Genomic DNA, 18,055 nt, shown 5'->3' on the forward strand with positions numbered 1-18,055 from the left:
CAGTGTAGGAGGGTGCCCATCTCTCCACACCCTCGCCAGCATCTATAGTCTTTTGATTTGTTCATTTTAGCGACTCTGACTGGTGTGAGCTGGTATCTCAGTGTGGTTTTGATTTGAATTTCCCTGATGATGACTGACACAGAGTATCGTTTCATGTGCCTGTTGGCCATCTGGATGTCCTCTTTGGAGAAGTGTCTATTCAGGTCTTCTGTCCATTTCTTCACTGGATCATTCATTTTTCGTGTATGGAGTTTAGTGAGCTGCTTGTATATTTTGGGCTTACCATATACATTTTAACTTCAGACTATTACTAGCTTAATTCTAGTAAGATAGAAATGTTATACTGTATAGTTCTATTGCCTTTTCCTCCATTTGACAGTATTAGAGATACATTTAATGTTACAAACCCAATAATGCCTTGGTATAATTACTGCCTTATCACCTACAGCCATTTCCTTAGCTTGACAGAGCTTTGCCTCCACTCACCTCCTATGTACTGCTATTGACAGATATGTTACAAATATACATTTTTACAAATATACATTTCTACACCTTATAGGCCCAAAAATCAGTTTTAAGAAAAAAGGAGAAAAAAATATGTGCCTATATTACTTTTTAAAATTATAATTACCTTTACTTTTTATTCATATGGATTCAAATTATTGAGATCACTTGCTTTCAGAATAAACGTTTCCTTTAGCATTCTTGCAAGGTGGGTCTGTGAGTAATAAGCTCTCTCAGTTCCTGTTTATCTGGGGAAAATCTTCATTTCACTTTCAATTTAAAAAGACAGCTTTGCTGGATACATAGGATTTTTGGTTCACTGTATTTATCTTTGAGTACTTAGAATATATTGTTACACTGCCTCTGGCCTCCACTGTTTCTGCTGAGAAGTCAGCTATTCTTCGTATCAGTGCTCCCCTGTAAGTTAATTTCTTGAAAAAGAGATTAGGAGCTGTTTTATGACCTGCTTTTCTCCCTAACCACCCAACCAAATCTCTGAACTAGGGCTCTCAAGCTGGGAGTATAAACAATAGCACACTTCTCTGAGTGATAACCCTTACAGGAGCTGAGTGTTTTGTCCAGAGAGGTGGCAGCCTGCAGTCTCCTCAGCTTCTCTCCTGACACAGAATCACCGCCTTAATAAACAGAAAAGATGATCTATTCCCTACTGCTCCCAGCAGCTCCATACCCAGGTAGAGCCTCTCTGTTCCACAAATGGGGACCAGACGGAAGGTATTCGTCTCTCTACCACGTAGACCCAGAACTCAGGGTCAGCATCAGGCAAAAGGAGGAGGAAGAAATGTCCTGCACCTCCCAAGGAGAAAACCTTCCCTCCAGATGGAAGCCCTTCATTTACTCTATGCCCTAGGACCACTTCCAGAAGCTTTCAATAGCTGTTTTCAAAGTTTTCCCCACTTTTACCAGGGAGTGGGTCTGTAGAGCTCCTTGTGCAGTCAGACTGAAATTCACAGGAGTGCCTTGCAAGATGATTTTACTGCAAACCTGGATCGAGAATCATTTCATTTATAATGTGCTGTGTTGTATCATGTATTTTACCTGAATCTCTTAACATACAAGGCAAAAAATTATTATTCTCATCCTTTACAGTTAAGGATTCAGGAGGCTAAAAGACGGGACTTGGCCAGGGTTACATATTTAATACAAGATACAGCAAGGATATGAAATGAGGTTCCTGATTGTAAACCTGATGTTCTACTGTTACAGACTGAACTTTACTACTCCACTCCCACCAACTGTATATTGAAGCCCTAACTTCCAATATGATTATATTTTAATATAGGGCCTTTAAGGAGGTTAATTAAGACATCGTAAGAGTGGGGTCCTAATCTAGTAGGACAAGTGTGCTTATAAGAAAAGAAACAGAGGGTGAGAAGTGTCCTTATAAGAAGAGGAAGAGGGGCACTGGGTACCTCAGTGGGTTAAGCGCCCAACTCTTGATTTCAGGTCAGGCCATGGTCTCACAGTTCATGAGTTTGAACTCCACATTGGGTTCTGTACTGACAGTGCAAGGGCCTGCTTGGGATTCTCTCCCCCTCCCTCTCTGCCCCTCACTTGCTCAAACTCTCTCTCAAATGAACTTAAGAGGAAGAAACACCAGAAATCTCCTCCCCCATTCCAACCCCTTGTGTACCCACCAAAAAAGGCCATGTGAGGACACAGCAAAAAGGTGTCTTCTTCAAGTCAGGAAGAGAAGCTCCACCAGAAACCAACCCTGTTGGCACCTCTATCTTGGACTTCTAGCCTCCAGAACTGGGATAAAATGATTTTTTGTTGTTTAGGCTACCCAAACTGTGGTATTTTGTATGGCAGCCTAAGCAGACTAATACATATACCCAGTAATACTTTGTGAGATTGAGCTTTACTAGACTGAAAGGCAGGGACAAGGCAGATGAGAATTTGCAAATAATCCTGAAGGAATCATTTAAGGGTGCTGAGAAATGATCTAGAGAAAAAAGCTAGATTCCTGAAGCAAACAGCATTTTGGCTATGAATTATCACAATATAGCACAGTAAGAACCAGAAGTTTTAGGTCAAAGAAAGGAGAAAGCCTATAGTAACAGGGCGAGACCTGGATGAAGTTTAATGATACCAAAAACCAATCAGACTTCAATAACTCGAAGCCATATTCAACATGGAGCTGGAAAGGCACATAATTTAGGAAATGCAATGTCAGGAATACACACACACACACACACACACACACACACACACACACATACACAGAAAGAAAGAATAAATGAAAAAACAAATGGAGTAAAAGATAAAATGTGGAATGTGGATAAAGGCTAAAAAGGAGATTTTTGTATACTTTTTCAAATTTTGAAAGTATTGCATTTTTTAATATTAAAAAGTCCAACAGGAAAGAAATATTCATACAAAACTAGTATTCACTTGCTTCCTCTTCTTAAAGTGACATAAGAATCAAACCCAGAGAAGAGGGTTGGCCTTGAAGCTCTTTTCAAATTTACTTCTTAGCACTAAATACTAAACTTCTGTGAGCCTTGGTTTCCTCATTTGCACAATGGGGATATTACCGTATAAGGTGAAGAGAAGAAAGGTGAAAGCATACTCCCACTGTCTGGTCCATATATAGCTCACACCTGATATTTGTGTAATGAAGAAATGGCTATAAATAGTTCCAAAGGTTCAAAAAAAGATCTCTTCTGACTAAAGTGATGAGGGATAGCTTCATAGAGAAGATGGTATTTCAGCTAGGTTGTGAAGGATAGATAGGATTTCAGCAGTTGAGTTAAAAGAGAAAGACACACAAAACAGAGAAGAGCACAAAGTAAAGCCACAGACGTTAGAAAGTACAACTGATGAATAGCAGCAAGAAGTCCTATTTGACTAGAGCAACTGCTCTGCAAAAGTAGACATGAGAAATGCCAGCCCTCTTGGTTTTTTACTTTTTTTTGTTAAACTGTGGTACCTGAGAACTCACAAATGACTCCAACACTCTAATTTCTATCATCCATACAGTGCACTTGTGCCTTTCAAGTATAAAAAGGCTCGGGGTGCCTGGGCAGCTCAATCGGTTGGGCGTCTGACTTTGATTTCAGCTCTGGTCATGATCTCACATTTTGTGAGTCTGAGCCTCACATCAGGCTCTGTGCTGGCAGTGCACAAGCAGGCCACTGCAATACCAGCCTGCTTGGGATTCTTTCTCTCTGTCCCTCCCCAACTGGTGCTCCCTCCATCTCTCTTAAAAGAAATAAACTTCAAATAAATAAATCACATTAAAAAAAATGAACACTACAAAAGGGTATACACAGAAAAATGGAAATGTACTTCCTCCTAAAGGTAACCACCATTAGGTTCTCTGCATATCCTTTCTTTTTTTTTATATTTTTTATTCATTTTTGAGAGACAGAGCATGAGCGTGTGAGGGGCAGAGAGAGAGCGGGAGACACAGAATCTGAAGCAGGCTCCAGGCTCTGAGCTGTCAGTACAGAACCCAATGCAAGGCTTGAACCCACGGATGGTCCCTGTGCTGACAGCTCAGAGCCTGGAGCCTGCTTCAGATTCTGTATCTCCCGCTCTCTCTCTGTCCCTCACTCACTCATGCTCTGTCTCTGAAAAAAAGAATAAATGTTTAAAAAAATTTTTTTAATATTGTTTATACAAACATACACATATCCTTTTGGTTTTTATTGTACATGGATAGGGAAATTATACACTCAATTCTGCACTTCTGCTTCAACTCTGGACAATTTTCCATTTCAACACCTATAAATTACTTTTACTAAAATAATTTTTATACAATAACTGGATGCTAAACATTACTGATAATTAGATTGTCTCCAATTTCCTATCACAAATAATGCTATGACCAATATTCTCCTTCATATATTTGAACACAGTTATATCCATTAATTAATTCTAAACAGTGGAACCTAAAGGTCTGAAGCACATGCACTTAAAATTTTCAAAGTCAAAGTACCCTTTAAAATACCATACCAACGTATACCAGCATACAGGAATTTATCACTTTCTCACCACCATTGTTAAACTCAAAATTCGTTCAAACTTTTCCGTATGTGACAGTATCATATGTGAAAAAATGCTGTTCATGAAAACTATCTTCATAATACTACTAACATACTATATATGCTTTTTTCAGTTTCACTCATAAGGTTTCAGAAGCTTTATGACCTGATGACAGCATTACTGACGCCTAATGGAATGTGTACTGTGTATTTCTGTGTTCCAAATATGTTGTTTTGGGGCACCTGACTGGCTTAATCAGTTAAGCATCCAACTCTTGGTTTCAGCTCATGTCATGATCTCACGGTTACTGAGGTTGAGCCCCATCTCAGGCTCTGAGTTGATAGCGCAGAGCCTGCTTGGGATTCTCTCCCTCTCTCTGTCCTTTTCCTCTCTCACTCTCTTTCAAAATAAACAAACATTAAAAACAGTTTATATAACATTTGTTATAATTTCTAATACAATAAATATTAATGGATATAAAACAATAATATAAACAAAGGTCTTTGGGGTCCTCAATAAGAATGTAAAGAAGTTCCCAGGCCAAATAAGAACTCTTAGTCTAATCTTTTCTTAAAAAAAAAAAAAAATCATTGGATATTCAGAGAACATTCTAACTATAAATTAAAGAGGGGTGCCTGGGTGGCTCAGTCGGTTGAGTGTCCATCTGGCTTTGGCTGAGGTCATGATCTCGTGGTTCATGGGTTCAGGCCCCATGACAGGCTCCATGCTGACAACTCAGAGCCTGGAGCCTGCTTTGGATTGTGTCTTCCCCTCTCTCTCTGATCCTCTCCTGCTCACGATCTCTCTCAAAAATAAATAAAACATTAAAAAAATTGTAAGTTAAAGAAACAACATCTTACAAGACTGTCTTCTTGGTCAAAATTTAAATATGTATTTCTAGGACGGCTAGACTCTTGGTTTCAGCTCAAGTCATGATCTCATAGTTTACAGGATCTAAGCTACACTGGGTCTGTGCTAACAGCACAGTGGCTCTCACACGTGTCTGTGTATATGGGCTCTACCCCTCTCTCCCTCTCAAAATAACCATTTTTTTAAAAAGCAAGGTTTATTGAGGTATAATTTATAATTTACGTACAGTAAAACATTTAAGTAAACACCACCAGAAATAGAGAACATTACTTTACTACAAAAGTTCTGTCAGGTCTCTTTCTGTAAATCCACTCCCCCTCCTCAACTCAAGGCACTCAATGATTTATTTTCTATCCCTTTAAGTCTTGCATCTTCTAGAATGTAAAATAATTGGAACCACCCAGTGTGTAGCATTTTGAATGTGGATTCTTTCAGCCAGTATTAACTAATTTGAGATTCATCAATGTTGTGGCATCTATCAGTATTCATTCCTTTTACTGGGGAATTGTAGTCCATTGTATTCCACATTTGATCTATTTGCCAGTTGACAGACATTTGGATTGTCTGCAGTTTTTGTAATTATGAATACACCACTATAAATATTCCCATATGGTTTTTGTGTGAACAAATATTCCCATTTTTCTTGGGTAAACTAGGAATGACACTGCTGGGTCATATGGTAAGAATATGTTTAACTCCATAAGATTGTCAACTGTTTTCCAAAGTGGCTATATCATCATGCATTCTTACCAGCAATCTCTTAGCTCTAGATGTGCTGCAATATCGTTTTGAGTTTTTTGGTTTTTTTTTTTAATGACATCTAAGGGGGCCCTTAGATGGCGCAGTCAGTTAAAGCCTCCGACTTCGGCTCGGGTCATGATCTCACATTCGTGGGTTTAAGCCCCATGTTGGGCTCTGCGCTGACAACTCAGAGCCCGGAGCCTGATTCGGATTCTCTGTCTCCCTCTCTCTCTGCCCCTCCCCCTCTCATGCTCTGTCTCTCTCTATATCAAAAATAAATAAAAATTAAAAAAAATAAAAGGACATCTAAGTACCACGTATTCATATTTTACTTGTTTTTAAAACATGAAATGTGTGAATTCTTACAACTTTTACGGCAGTTATTAAAATGGTCAAGTTTATCTGCTTTGACCTAATAATATGGTAAGATATTAATAAAGTTCTTAATATTGAATGATTGATTCTTGGAATATACACACTTGGTCATGGTGCATTACCCTTTTAAACTCTATGTTAATATTTTCTTTAAAATTTCTACACAACATTGAGCATCTGATGCTCGGTTGAGCATCTGACTTTTTGGCTCAGGTCATGATCTCATGGTTTGTGGGTTTGAGCCTCATGTCCAGCTCTGGGCTAACACCAGAGCCTGTAGCCTGCTTCGGATTCTCTCTCTTTTTCTCACTGCCCCTCCCCAACTAGTGCTCTCTCAAAAATAATAAACATTAAAAAAAATTTTTTTTAATTTCTACAACACAAATCAAAACCACAGTGAAATACTACCTCACACTTGTCAGGAATAAACAAGAAATAACAAGGATTGGCGAGGATGTATGAATGAAGATGAAAATGCAAACTGGTGTAGACACTGTAGAAAAGAATATGAAGGGGGCGCCTGGGTAGGCTCAGATGGTTAAGCATCCTGCTTCGGCCCTCGTCATGATCTCAGTTAGTGGGTATAAGCCCCGCATCAGATTCTGTGCTGATGGCTAGCTCAGGGCCTGAAGCCTGCTTCGGATTCTGTGTCTCCCTCTCTCTGACCCTCTCCTGCTCACACTGTCTCTGTCTCTCAGAAATAAAAAACATTTTAAAAATTTTTAAAAAAGTATGAAGGTTCCTAAAAATATTAAAAACAGAATCACCAAATGATCAGTAACCTCACAACTGGGTATTTACCCCCAAAAAATGAAAACACTAATTCCAAAAGATATGTGCAACCCTATGTTTACTGTAACACTGTTTGCAGCGTCAAGATATGGAAGAAAGCTAAATGGCCCCTGGTTGATAATTGACCAATGGATAAAGAAGAGTGGTATGGGGCGCCTGGGTGGCTCAGTCAGCTAAGCCTCCGACTTCGGCTCAGGTCATGATCTCACATCCGTGGGTTCGAGCCCCACATCGGAGCCTGCTTCGGATTCTGTGTCTCCCTCTCTCTCTGCCCCTCTCCCGCTCATGCTCTCTGTCTCAAAAATAAATAAAACATTAAAAAAAAGAAGAAGAAAAAAGAAGAGTGGTGTATAAATACACAGTGGCATATTATTCAGCCTAAAAAAAAAAAAAAAAAAAAGGAGAGATCCTGCCACTTACAACATGGACAGACCTAGAGGAGATTATGCTAAGTGAAATAACTCAAAGACAAATACCCTATGATTTCACTTATATGTAGAATCTAAAAAACAAAACAAAAAGCAAAATCAACCCATAAATACAATCTGGTGGTTTCCCAGAGGGTAGGAAGGAGTGGAAGGATGGGTAAAAGAGGTGAAGGGGAGTGGGAGATACAGGCTTCCAGTTATGGAATGAATAAGTCCCAGAGATGGAAGGAAGGGTTGGAAGTCACTAGGGAATACAGTCAACAGTATTGTAACAATGTTGTATGGTGATATATAGTAGCTACACTTGTAGTGAGCTTTGCACAGGTGTAGAGTTGCGGGATCACTATATTGTATACCTGAAAACAGTGTAACACCATATCAACTACAACTTCAATTTAAAACAAAAAAAACCATATGGGGCACCTGGGTGGCTCAGCTGGTTAAGCATCAGACTTCAGCTCAGGTCATGATCTTGCAGTTCGTGGGTTAGAGCCCCGTGTTGGGCTCTGTGCTGACAGCTCAGTCTGGAGCCTGCTTCAGGTGTCTCCTGTGTCTCCCCTCTCCCTGTCTCTCAAAAATAAACATTAAAAAACCCATAACAAAAATTTCTATGCCAGTATTCATAAGTGAGATTTTTAATTTAATATATCTTCCTCCCCTCCTTTTTGTGGGGTACAGGAGTATTATATCTGCCACATTGAAAACTTTTTGAAAAAACACATGGGTATGATTCCAGTTAAAAAACATTCTACAAGAGACAAAAGATCAGTGGTTGCCAAAGGTTTGCAGCACAGAAGGAATGAACAGCAGAGCAGAAAGGATTGTTAGGGCAGTGAAACTATTATGTATGATACTTTAATGGTGGATACCAGTAATGACACATTTATCAAACCTCAAAGAATGTACAACTCGAAAAATGAATGTAAACATAAACTATGGACTTTGGATAATGATGTTTCAGTGTTAGTTCCGTTATAACAAATGTACCACTCGTGCGAATGTTGAGGGTGGGGAAGGTAGTGGGGTACATGAGAGCTCTACTTCCCATTCAATTTTGTTATAAACCTAAAACTACTCTAAAAAATAAAGTCTATATTAAAATAAAAAATCTTAAATATTTCTACATCCCTACGGATAACTGAGATTGGTTGGTTCCCCCTCTTTATGGGGAAAAAAGGGGATTATATATGCCATGTGGGAAAGCTTTTTGAAAAATAGGCACCTCAACTGTCCATCCAAAGAATTTGAGTAAGTGTGAATTACAAACTACGTCTCTGGTGTTTGGCTTTTTCTTTTAAAGATTCCCAAGTAAATTCTGATATGCATCTGCAACTGAAAAATATTATAGAGTGAAGCAAAAGCTTTATTGGAAAACAATGCAAAATACAGTTGAAACGTATGTAAGCCTACGGTGGATTGAAAGGAACTTTGATAACAAAGAAATGAAACAAAATCTACAGAAGATTGTAAGAAGAATAACAAAGTAATAGTGTGAAAAATTTTGCTAACCCTAAGCAATTATTTTTAGAATATTATCACCTACACAATTAATTTAAAAAACCTAAGTTATGTCAATAACTTTTCAAAATACTCTCCCAGGAACCAGAAACCTTTAACAATTAAAGTCATCATGCCTAATTTTCCCTGTTTTCCAAAGGAAATAAAGCCAAGAAAGCAATAAAATTAAAAACCAGATGCAAAACTGGTGGTAAAACAGAAATGCACTCTAATCTTCCAAAATGAAATCTACTTTTTCCTTCATGTTCATTTACTTAATTATCAAATTTTCCTTATTACTCTATCCCAAGTGTTTGATTTTATCTGCTCCTGTCTATTCTCACTGCCACCAGTCTGGTCCAGGTCCTTGTTATCCTCATCTCCACATGAGTGAAAAAACTCTAACCCATGACTTTGGGCTCTGCAGCTTTTCAATCCATCCTTCACCCAGCTCTCCAATTAACTCAACACCTTTTTCGCTGTATTACTTCAATGCTTAAGGGCCCAGAACGAGTCGTTAGCATATATCAGATCAAATTTGAACTTCTTTGTCCTACAAGATCCCTTGGCCTTGATTCAGTCAATATTCTTTTCATTCTATACCAATCTCCACCCAACACACTGAGTGTAGATCTTTGTATATTTTATTACGTTCAAGATGATATATACTTAGTGTGCTGAGTCAATCCACCCAGTCAGTAAATTCCAAACACACTAAAATCTCTAAATATCTGACATTCATGATATTATAGTTAATCATACAAACTAAGCATAATTTAATTAGAAAACATGACATTCCTGTAATATCAAAAAAACCCAAGAAAATATGACTACAAAATAAGTTATGGATTTATAAATCAAAGCATAAATGAAGTAAGTATAAAAAAAGCATTCAGGATGTTTGTAAATATTCATTTTTGAATAACCTCTAATCAAGTTGTAGCAGGCCCCTTTAAAATATTTTAATAAAAATTTGAGAAAAAAATAAAATTGAAAATATCCTAATTTTTTTTCCTGTAAAATAATTTAGAGTTCCTGTATTTTTAGTGACAGCATTCTAGTGTTCAGTGGGGGTGAAGTCTGAAAAACACTCCCCTAAGCCTCTCCTGAGAGAGGTCAAAGCTGCAGACATGATTCACAGGTGCTCATCTCTGGTTACATCTTATAGCTCTAACACCACTAATCTAAATAGAAATCTCTATTTTCTTTCATGTCCCAGCTTCAAACTTCCTACCACTGAGAAGCTGACTATAACCTTTGACCCTGAATTCTCACTTCACCTTCCAGTATCTACGGATTCCCAACTTGCAATGTTTACCAAAGACATTCTCAATATCCAAAAATTTAAAGGAAAATATTTACTAAGGATTTTTAGAAATCCATACCCTAGAATTCAGTAATTCTACTTTCGGAATACACCCAAAGGAAATAAAACTAGCAGTATGTGTAAGACTGTTCACTGCAGAGTGATTGTTACAAGAAAAATTGTAAACCTGAAAATTCCAAAGTGAGGGCTTGGTATGGAAAAGATAGTAATATTCTGAGAAATGAAAAAAACAACAGTAACATATGAAAAACCTGAATACTGAGAAACAAAAACCCAACTTATCTTCTATATTTTTTAAGTGGGATGCAAATATTTTAAGAGTATTAAGAGTATAGTAAAAATTAATATTTTTCTATATCTTCTGAGTTTTCTATAGTAAGCAACTGTACTATTTATACAATAAGAGAAACTTTCAAAAAGTAGAGCTGAAAGCACAGATTTACTACGAAGCTTCCTCGCCTACCTAAAACACTGAAATTTCTAACTTTTGGCTGGAATTTTATCAAATCAATATTCTGTTATTTCATCAAAGTTCTGACGGAATATTTAGGTCTTTAAGAAGAACTACCCTGGCTGGGGCGCCTGGGTGGCTCCATTGGTTGAGCATCCAACTCAGGCTCAGGTCATGATCTCACAGTTTGTGAGTTTGAGCTCAAGCATTGAGCTCCTTGCCAACAGATTAGGGCCCGTAGCCTGGAGCCTGTTCCAGATTCTGTGTCTCCCTCTCTCTTTGCCCCTCCACCGTTCACATTCTGTCTCTCTCAAAAACAAACATTAAAAATATAACACATAAGTAAAATCAAATTTAATTTTAAATTTAAAAAACTTTAAATTTATACTAAGTGTAGCACTGAGCATACAGCAGCAGTCCCTCAAATGTTGTGGAAAGAATGAACAGATCAAAAATAAAGAGTTTATGAACTAATGTACTATTGTGTGTCAACTATACTCAAATAGAAAAAAAAGTTTTTAAAAAAATAAAATGGTAAGTTAGGTAGATTAAACAATGCTAAAATTATTAACACTTTTTAAAGGAATCAACCACGGGATAGAGAAAAATGGAGAGAATCACAGAGGAGATGTCAAAACCTTATTAGAAGCTGTAAAACAAATGGTCAAATGATATCTTACTAGCAAAGTGGAGAACTCTAAAGCCTAAACACCTGCAAAGCAGCTGATTCACACTGCCCACAAGCAGGAGGCTCCACAAGCATCTCTGAAGGAAGAGAGGAATGGGACCAAAAACTAGAAGGTTAGCTCAAAGTCTACAGTTATCACAGCCAGATTTCTTCCCCCACTTTTAAAGCCAGGCAATCATCCCTCCCCCAACCCTACAGTTGTTGAGAGGATTGCTCTGAAGAAACCAAACCAGAGAGACTCTAAAGAGGTCTCCAGTACGGGTGCCACACAGGAAACAGGATTACATGAACCCAATGAACAATGGTTCAGAACCCCAGCTACTTTTTAAGATGGGTTCTCAAAACATAGCAGCCAGCTATATATATCCTCCAGGCAAGAGACTGGAGGTTCTCTTTCTCCAGGAACTGACAAAAAAAAAAAACAAAAAACAAAAAAACAAAACCAAGAGCATCCCCTCCTCTCATAAATGCCCACCTTCAACACCTATAGAGTTTTCCATTCCGTTTCTGGCGCTTCACTCTTAAATATGAATGGACAGCCATGTAAGATTATGGCTGGGGAAAGCCTCTATACAGAAAAGACAACAATAGAAAAAAAGGAACTTAACAGAGCAAATGGGGATGAGAGGGGAGGAAACTTAAAAACTATTATTAATATCTTCAGAAGGATTATAGTGTCTATGACTCAATATAAAGATACTATATCAGGAGCACGTGGGTGGCTCAATAGGTTAAACATCCAACTTCAGTTCATGATCTCAGTTTGGGAGCTTGAGCCCTGCACTGGGTACTCTGCTGTCAGCATAGAGCCCACTTCAGATCCTCTGTCCCTCTCTCTCTCTGCCCCTACCCTGCTTGTGCGGTCTGTCTGTCTGTCTGTCTCTCTCTCTCTCTCAAAAATAAATAAACATTTAAAAAATTCTAAGATACTATAAGAATGAGCTCTCAAAAACTTAAAATGTGGATAGAAATTTAAAACTGAATAGAAAGGCTGGAAGATAATACTGAGATTTCTTAGGAAGAACAAAAAGATTAAGTAATAGAAAATAAAAGGGAAAAGAGAATTAAAAGAACAGCCTAAGAGTTCCAATACCCATTCCAATACAAATTCCAAGAGAGAACAAAAAAATTTGATGAGGAAGAGATTTTCAAAGAAACAAGGCATCAAATTTAGAATACCCATCCAATGAGAGACACTATAGACAAAATTAACAGAAAGATGACCAGCTTAGAAGATATTTTCCAAGCCTAAAATGAACAGACAATTCAAATCTAACCTCCACAAGGAACTTCAGCAAACCAAAAGACAGTAATCCAAAGGAAAGAGAAACAAAGGGCAAAATAGACAATTTTCAAAAGGGAAAACTTGGAACAGATCCAAAAGATGCTCAAACTCATTAGTAATCAGAACTGAAACAATGAGACACCATCACTGGCAAATATTACAAGGTTGAGTAAAACCAAAGTACTGACAAAGATGTGGGCAAATAAGAACCCTCCTGTCCTTCTAGTAGGCACATAAACTAGTTCTCCTATTCCATAACCCAGGAATCCCACTCCTGTGTGTATATCTCGGAGAACTTCTCACACAGGTCCATAATATACAAGACTATATTTACCACAGTGTATTTGTGATGTCAGAAAGGCAACTCTGGTGGGAAAGAAAAGTAAGATGTTTATTATGGATTTACATCATAAGACGACAATATGTACAGACGACAAAACAGAGAGGTCTCTAACACAATGCCGAGTAAAAACAGGTAAGAAACAGCACAAGGTCTATAACACAATAGACTAATACATACATACAGCCACTATATATTTCACAATTATTCAATGATTCATATGCAATCAAGGAATATATCAACCACAATGCAGTGAATGCCTACAGGAGAGGAGAGGGCTCAGAAACTAAAGAAAAATTTAAAGGATCTTTTATAGTTTGATGATAGTGTGTCAAGAACTGAGAAGCATAATTAACTTGAAAACTATTTTTACCTAGAGTCCAAAAAACAATTTTTAAAAAATTCCCCAGAACTAAATGACATGAAGCATTCATGCTTGTAAGCTTTCATGAAGTACTCTTAAATTAAAAAAACAAAATAAAACAAAACAACCTAGTTAAGCATGTTATCATGGAATTTCGGGAGTTCAAAATAATATCCTGGGGTGCCTGGGTGGCTCAGTTGGTTAAGTGCCTGACTCTTACTTTCAGTACAGGTCATGATCTTCGATGAGTTTGGGGCCCACGTCAGGCTCTGCACTGATGGTGTGGAGAATGCCTGGCATTCTCTTTCTCTTCCTCTAAGTAAATGCATAAATGAATGAATAAATAAAAACAATATCCTAAAAAAGTTTCTTTTTCTTTAATTTTTAAAAAAAAATTTTTTAATGTTTTTTTATTTTTGAGGCAGAGCATGAGCGGGGAGGGGCAGAGAGAGGGAGAGACACAGATTCGGAAGTAGGCTCCAGGCTCTGAGCTGTCAGCACAGAGCCTGATGCGGGGCTCGAACCCACAAACGTGAGATCATGACCTGAACCAAAGTCAAAGGCTTAACCAACTGAGCCACCCAGGCGCCCCGAAAGTTTCTAGAGACTGGCAGAAAATGGGAATATCACATACAAATAAAGAAGATTCAAAATGGCTTTGGACTTCAACAGTGGCAATGGAATGCAAGAAAACAACAAGCTACGACTTCCAAATTTTTCAAGCCTACAGTTTTATACCCAGCCAAATTACTGATGAAATATTAATACAGAAATCTATTTCAATTACATACAATCTCAGAAAGTTTTTACTTCCCAGGTACCCTTTCTCAAGAGGCTAAAAAAAAATAGGAGAAACAAGAGATCCAATACAGGAGAGAGGCAAAGAGAATTTTAAGAGTGATGTAAAGTTCCAGGATAACAGGTGGCAAGTAGGCCTAGAAAGTAACCAATCCAGATTGCATTAAAGGGACAGAGAGTTCTAGGACATGATCTCAGGAAATAAAGAGAGAAAAAAAGTATTAGCTCCTGGAAAAACACAAATAGGTTAACAGAAGAAATGACATTATAATACATGGTTCAGCTGTGAATATTTACATAGTTGTATTATTGTAAACACTCTGAATACTGACTTCATAAAGAACTATGACAATTATATTGGGAGGACGGGAGAGGCAGTGTGTGTAGGGGAACAAAGTCAATAGATAATGCTTAAGATTGCCATATCAAGAAAAAGCAAAAGAAACAAGTTATCAATAAATGAGAGTAAACAGCTTAAAAAAAAAGTAGCCTCTAATAGTGCAGAGGCTAGGACAGAGGACAGTTGTTTTTCACATATTATTCTAATAAAAAAACTTTTTTAATAGCAATAAAGCAAGGAACTTCAACAGTCTTCCTTCAGCTTTTAGTAAAGTATATCTTCATAGTATCATTTCATGATGCTAAACCAACTACATCTAGTTTATTCTGTTTGGAAGACTGAAGTGCAAACCAAGACAAAATCAAGCTCCAATGACTGGTGTGAACAGAGTACTAACAGCTCTGTTTGAATTCCAGCTCCATCATGGAGTCAGTGAAGTAGGACAAGTTACCTCACCATCCTAAACATGTAACTATCTCCTCAAAGAGGTTTTGCAAGGATAATTAAGTGAAAACAATTAATGTAGTACTTGATCCATCAATAGATGTTAGTCCCTCCTGCTTGTCTTTCTGTTCCCTAGCTCCGAGCCCCCGTTCTGACCCCATTCTGACCAGCTGCCTTGTTGGTCAGAACAGAGACTCATGGACAACTCAGCACATATCCCTCCTCATGCTGGAAAATCAATCACGATGAGTAAGCAGACTTATCTTTGTATATGAAGGGCAGCATTATTCTTGTTATGTGAAGAAGATTATCCCCATTATCCACATTCTGGATTATTGCCTGCTTTCAAGAACTGTCCCAATTAATCTACTATACTAGGTCAGAAACATTTTATCACTCAGATCTGAATTTTGTGGGGTTGTAACATCTTAAAAAAAAAAAAAAAAAACAGAACTTCATGTTCCATCAGTCTTCATCCCTGCTGTTTCACTGCAGGGCCTCAAAATTTTCTAATGCAGGCCCTTTCTGATCCCCATTGGCCTGGGGCCACCTCCTGCTTACTGCAGCAAGAATGAAGTGAAATCAGCCCCAATCAGCTAATTGAATTGTTTACCATTTCCAATGTTTTCTTCCATTATTAAGGCTGAATTCCTAACACCTGCAGAGTACAGTGAACTTAAAACAAAGACTTTGAGTAACAGGCAATTACCTTTATCACTATAGGTCAGTCACCTTTACGTGCATGACCCAAAACCTTAATTGACTTTATGCAAAGTATTCATACATACTTCTACAAACAATCTGACAGACTTAAAAACACAAACATCATAAATCACCAAGACAGTCGCTAATTTACAAACACTGTGCTGCTAAAACACTGGTGATAAGAGTAAACTATAATTCTTAGTCCCAAATGAAAGGGAAAAGGTAGTAAATAAATTGAGAGCAACGGAAAACAAAGAAAATAGTCCAGGAAACAACTGAGAGAAACTATCTGATATAGCTTATAATATAGTTGAGGCTAAGGAATATTACAAAACTTGGGACACAGCTCTGAACCCCCACATCTAAAACAGCCAAAGTGTGAAAAGCAACAAGATGAACAAGATGGCTTACAAAACACAAATGATCTAATAAAAGCAGTCATTTGTTTAAGAAAAAAAAGGCCTATAAAGGTCTATCATTGGGCTCTTAAAAAGAATTTGTCTCTAAGGTATCTCTCTCATAAGGCCCAATAAATAAATTAGCACTAAAGTTTTTTTCACGTTGTCTTTTCTTCTGTACCAATCCTACATAAAAGTCAATGTCGATAACATTATAGTTCTGTGAAGAGGACCCAAAGTAACAAAATGCAAACATACGGACTTCAGGTGAGGTGTTTACTTCTGTCATTTGGTTTATTTTAGGTGTTTATAGTATGTTTTGTTTCTCTACTGGACTGTAAACTCCTCAAGGCTCATGTCTAACTCCACTTAAACTTCTTTTGCTATTTACTAGAGTACATTACAGTTTCTACTCAATTATAATGACTGATAAAACACCAAGCAGTTAATATCTGTATTCACTCTGTCAGTCTTCCCCTCCACCTCATCAATCCCATGAGGGTAGTAACAGTGTTCTGGCCATGTCTGTATCCTTAGTCTGAGGGCATACAATCACTCATTAAGTATATATTGAATGGATTAAATAATAATTAACACACACACATACACAATCAAAAAGTATGAAAGGAGGGGAGAAATAATTCTTAAAATGGCAGTGATCTTGGATTCCAAGGCTGTTTCCAAAAAATATTAGATGACCTTAGGTAAGTTACTTAACTTCTCTGGCTTTCAAAGCTTTCATCTGTAGAATGGAAAAAAGTTAACATCTACTTCAGAGTTACTGTAAGCATTAAATGTTTTACTATACCTAAACTATTCAGCAAAACACCTGGAAAGCAGTTCAAACGTTCATTCCTTTCTGGCACATCCTCCATCTTACAATCAAGTATACACAGTGGCCCTCCAAGAATAAATGATTTCTGTGAAAATGCAACAGACTTATCATTTTCCTTAGAGAAATTAAATTTCAACTCCACATCTTTAAGGGGAAACAACTTCCGGATCCGTTCCAAAATATTACAAATAACAAGAACAAGTTAATGTTAAGAATGAGCCTTGAAGCAACAAGAGGGGGTAAAATCACTTACTCATCTACTGCTGAGAAACAGGGGTTTTGAAGGAACTGTTTCTTAAAGGGAAAGAAGGATGAGAAAGTAATATTTATCAGCGTGTTTTAGAAAAAAAGAACTTCGAATCTGTTTATTTTCCATTTAAGCCTTAAAAATCAACGCCTTTGAAATCTTTCCCTTAAAAGTGAAACATTAAATACTTTCATTCAAACCTAAAACATTCCTTCAAGATTTTCTTGACTCCAGTCATCCTTCAGGTTTTCTCCTCCCATTTTGCGCTTCATGGAACACTTCGCTGTTTCCCTCGCATCACCACTTAACACACGCTCTGTGCAGACGAAGTTCTGTCATTCCTATAATTACCACACCCGGGTCAGCCGCCTCAGGCCCATGTTGTTATGACATCTGTAAACTGCAGTCGTCCGTCTCCACCCCCCCCACCCCCCACCGCACCGGCTCCAGCACGGGCTGTAACTTGTGAATTCCCGAGACGGGATTTCTACCCGCGGCCCCTGCCCCCTCACGCCTCAGTCCCAGCACCCAGAGCTGCCCGCCCCCGCCCCGCCCCCCCCCCCACGCCCGCTCGCACTGGGCCGCGGCGCAGGCTCAGCGCTCGCCTCCTCTCAGCCC

The 18,055-nt window shown here is 38.0% G+C and overlaps 1 protein-coding gene across 4 annotated transcripts in view; it reads right to left on the reverse strand.

The window, feature by feature from the left end:
- The window catches only part of KPNA1 (karyopherin subunit alpha 1), a 70,415-nt gene that overhangs the window by 51,915 nt on the left and 445 nt on the right, over positions 1-18,055 (reverse strand). The window contains exon 1 of one of the 4 annotated variants that reach the window (XM_029939418.1): positions 17,164-17,309. The exons of 1 other annotated variant lie outside the window; for it this stretch is intronic. In XM_029939418.1, the coding sequence (XP_029795278.1) occupies positions 17,164-17,230 (67 nt within the window). In that variant the 5' untranslated portion in view covers positions 17,231-17,309. Of the gene's footprint in view, positions 1-631; positions 726-17,163; positions 17,310-18,055 lie in introns of those variants that run through there. 2 more of the 4 variants (XM_029939419.1, XM_029939421.1) reach the window with 2 other exon arrangements.

This window comes from Suricata suricatta, chromosome 5, assembly GCF_006229205.1.
Source record: "Suricata suricatta isolate VVHF042 chromosome 5, meerkat_22Aug2017_6uvM2_HiC, whole genome shotgun sequence".
Classification (NCBI taxonomy): domain Eukaryota; kingdom Metazoa; phylum Chordata; class Mammalia; order Carnivora; family Herpestidae; genus Suricata; species Suricata suricatta.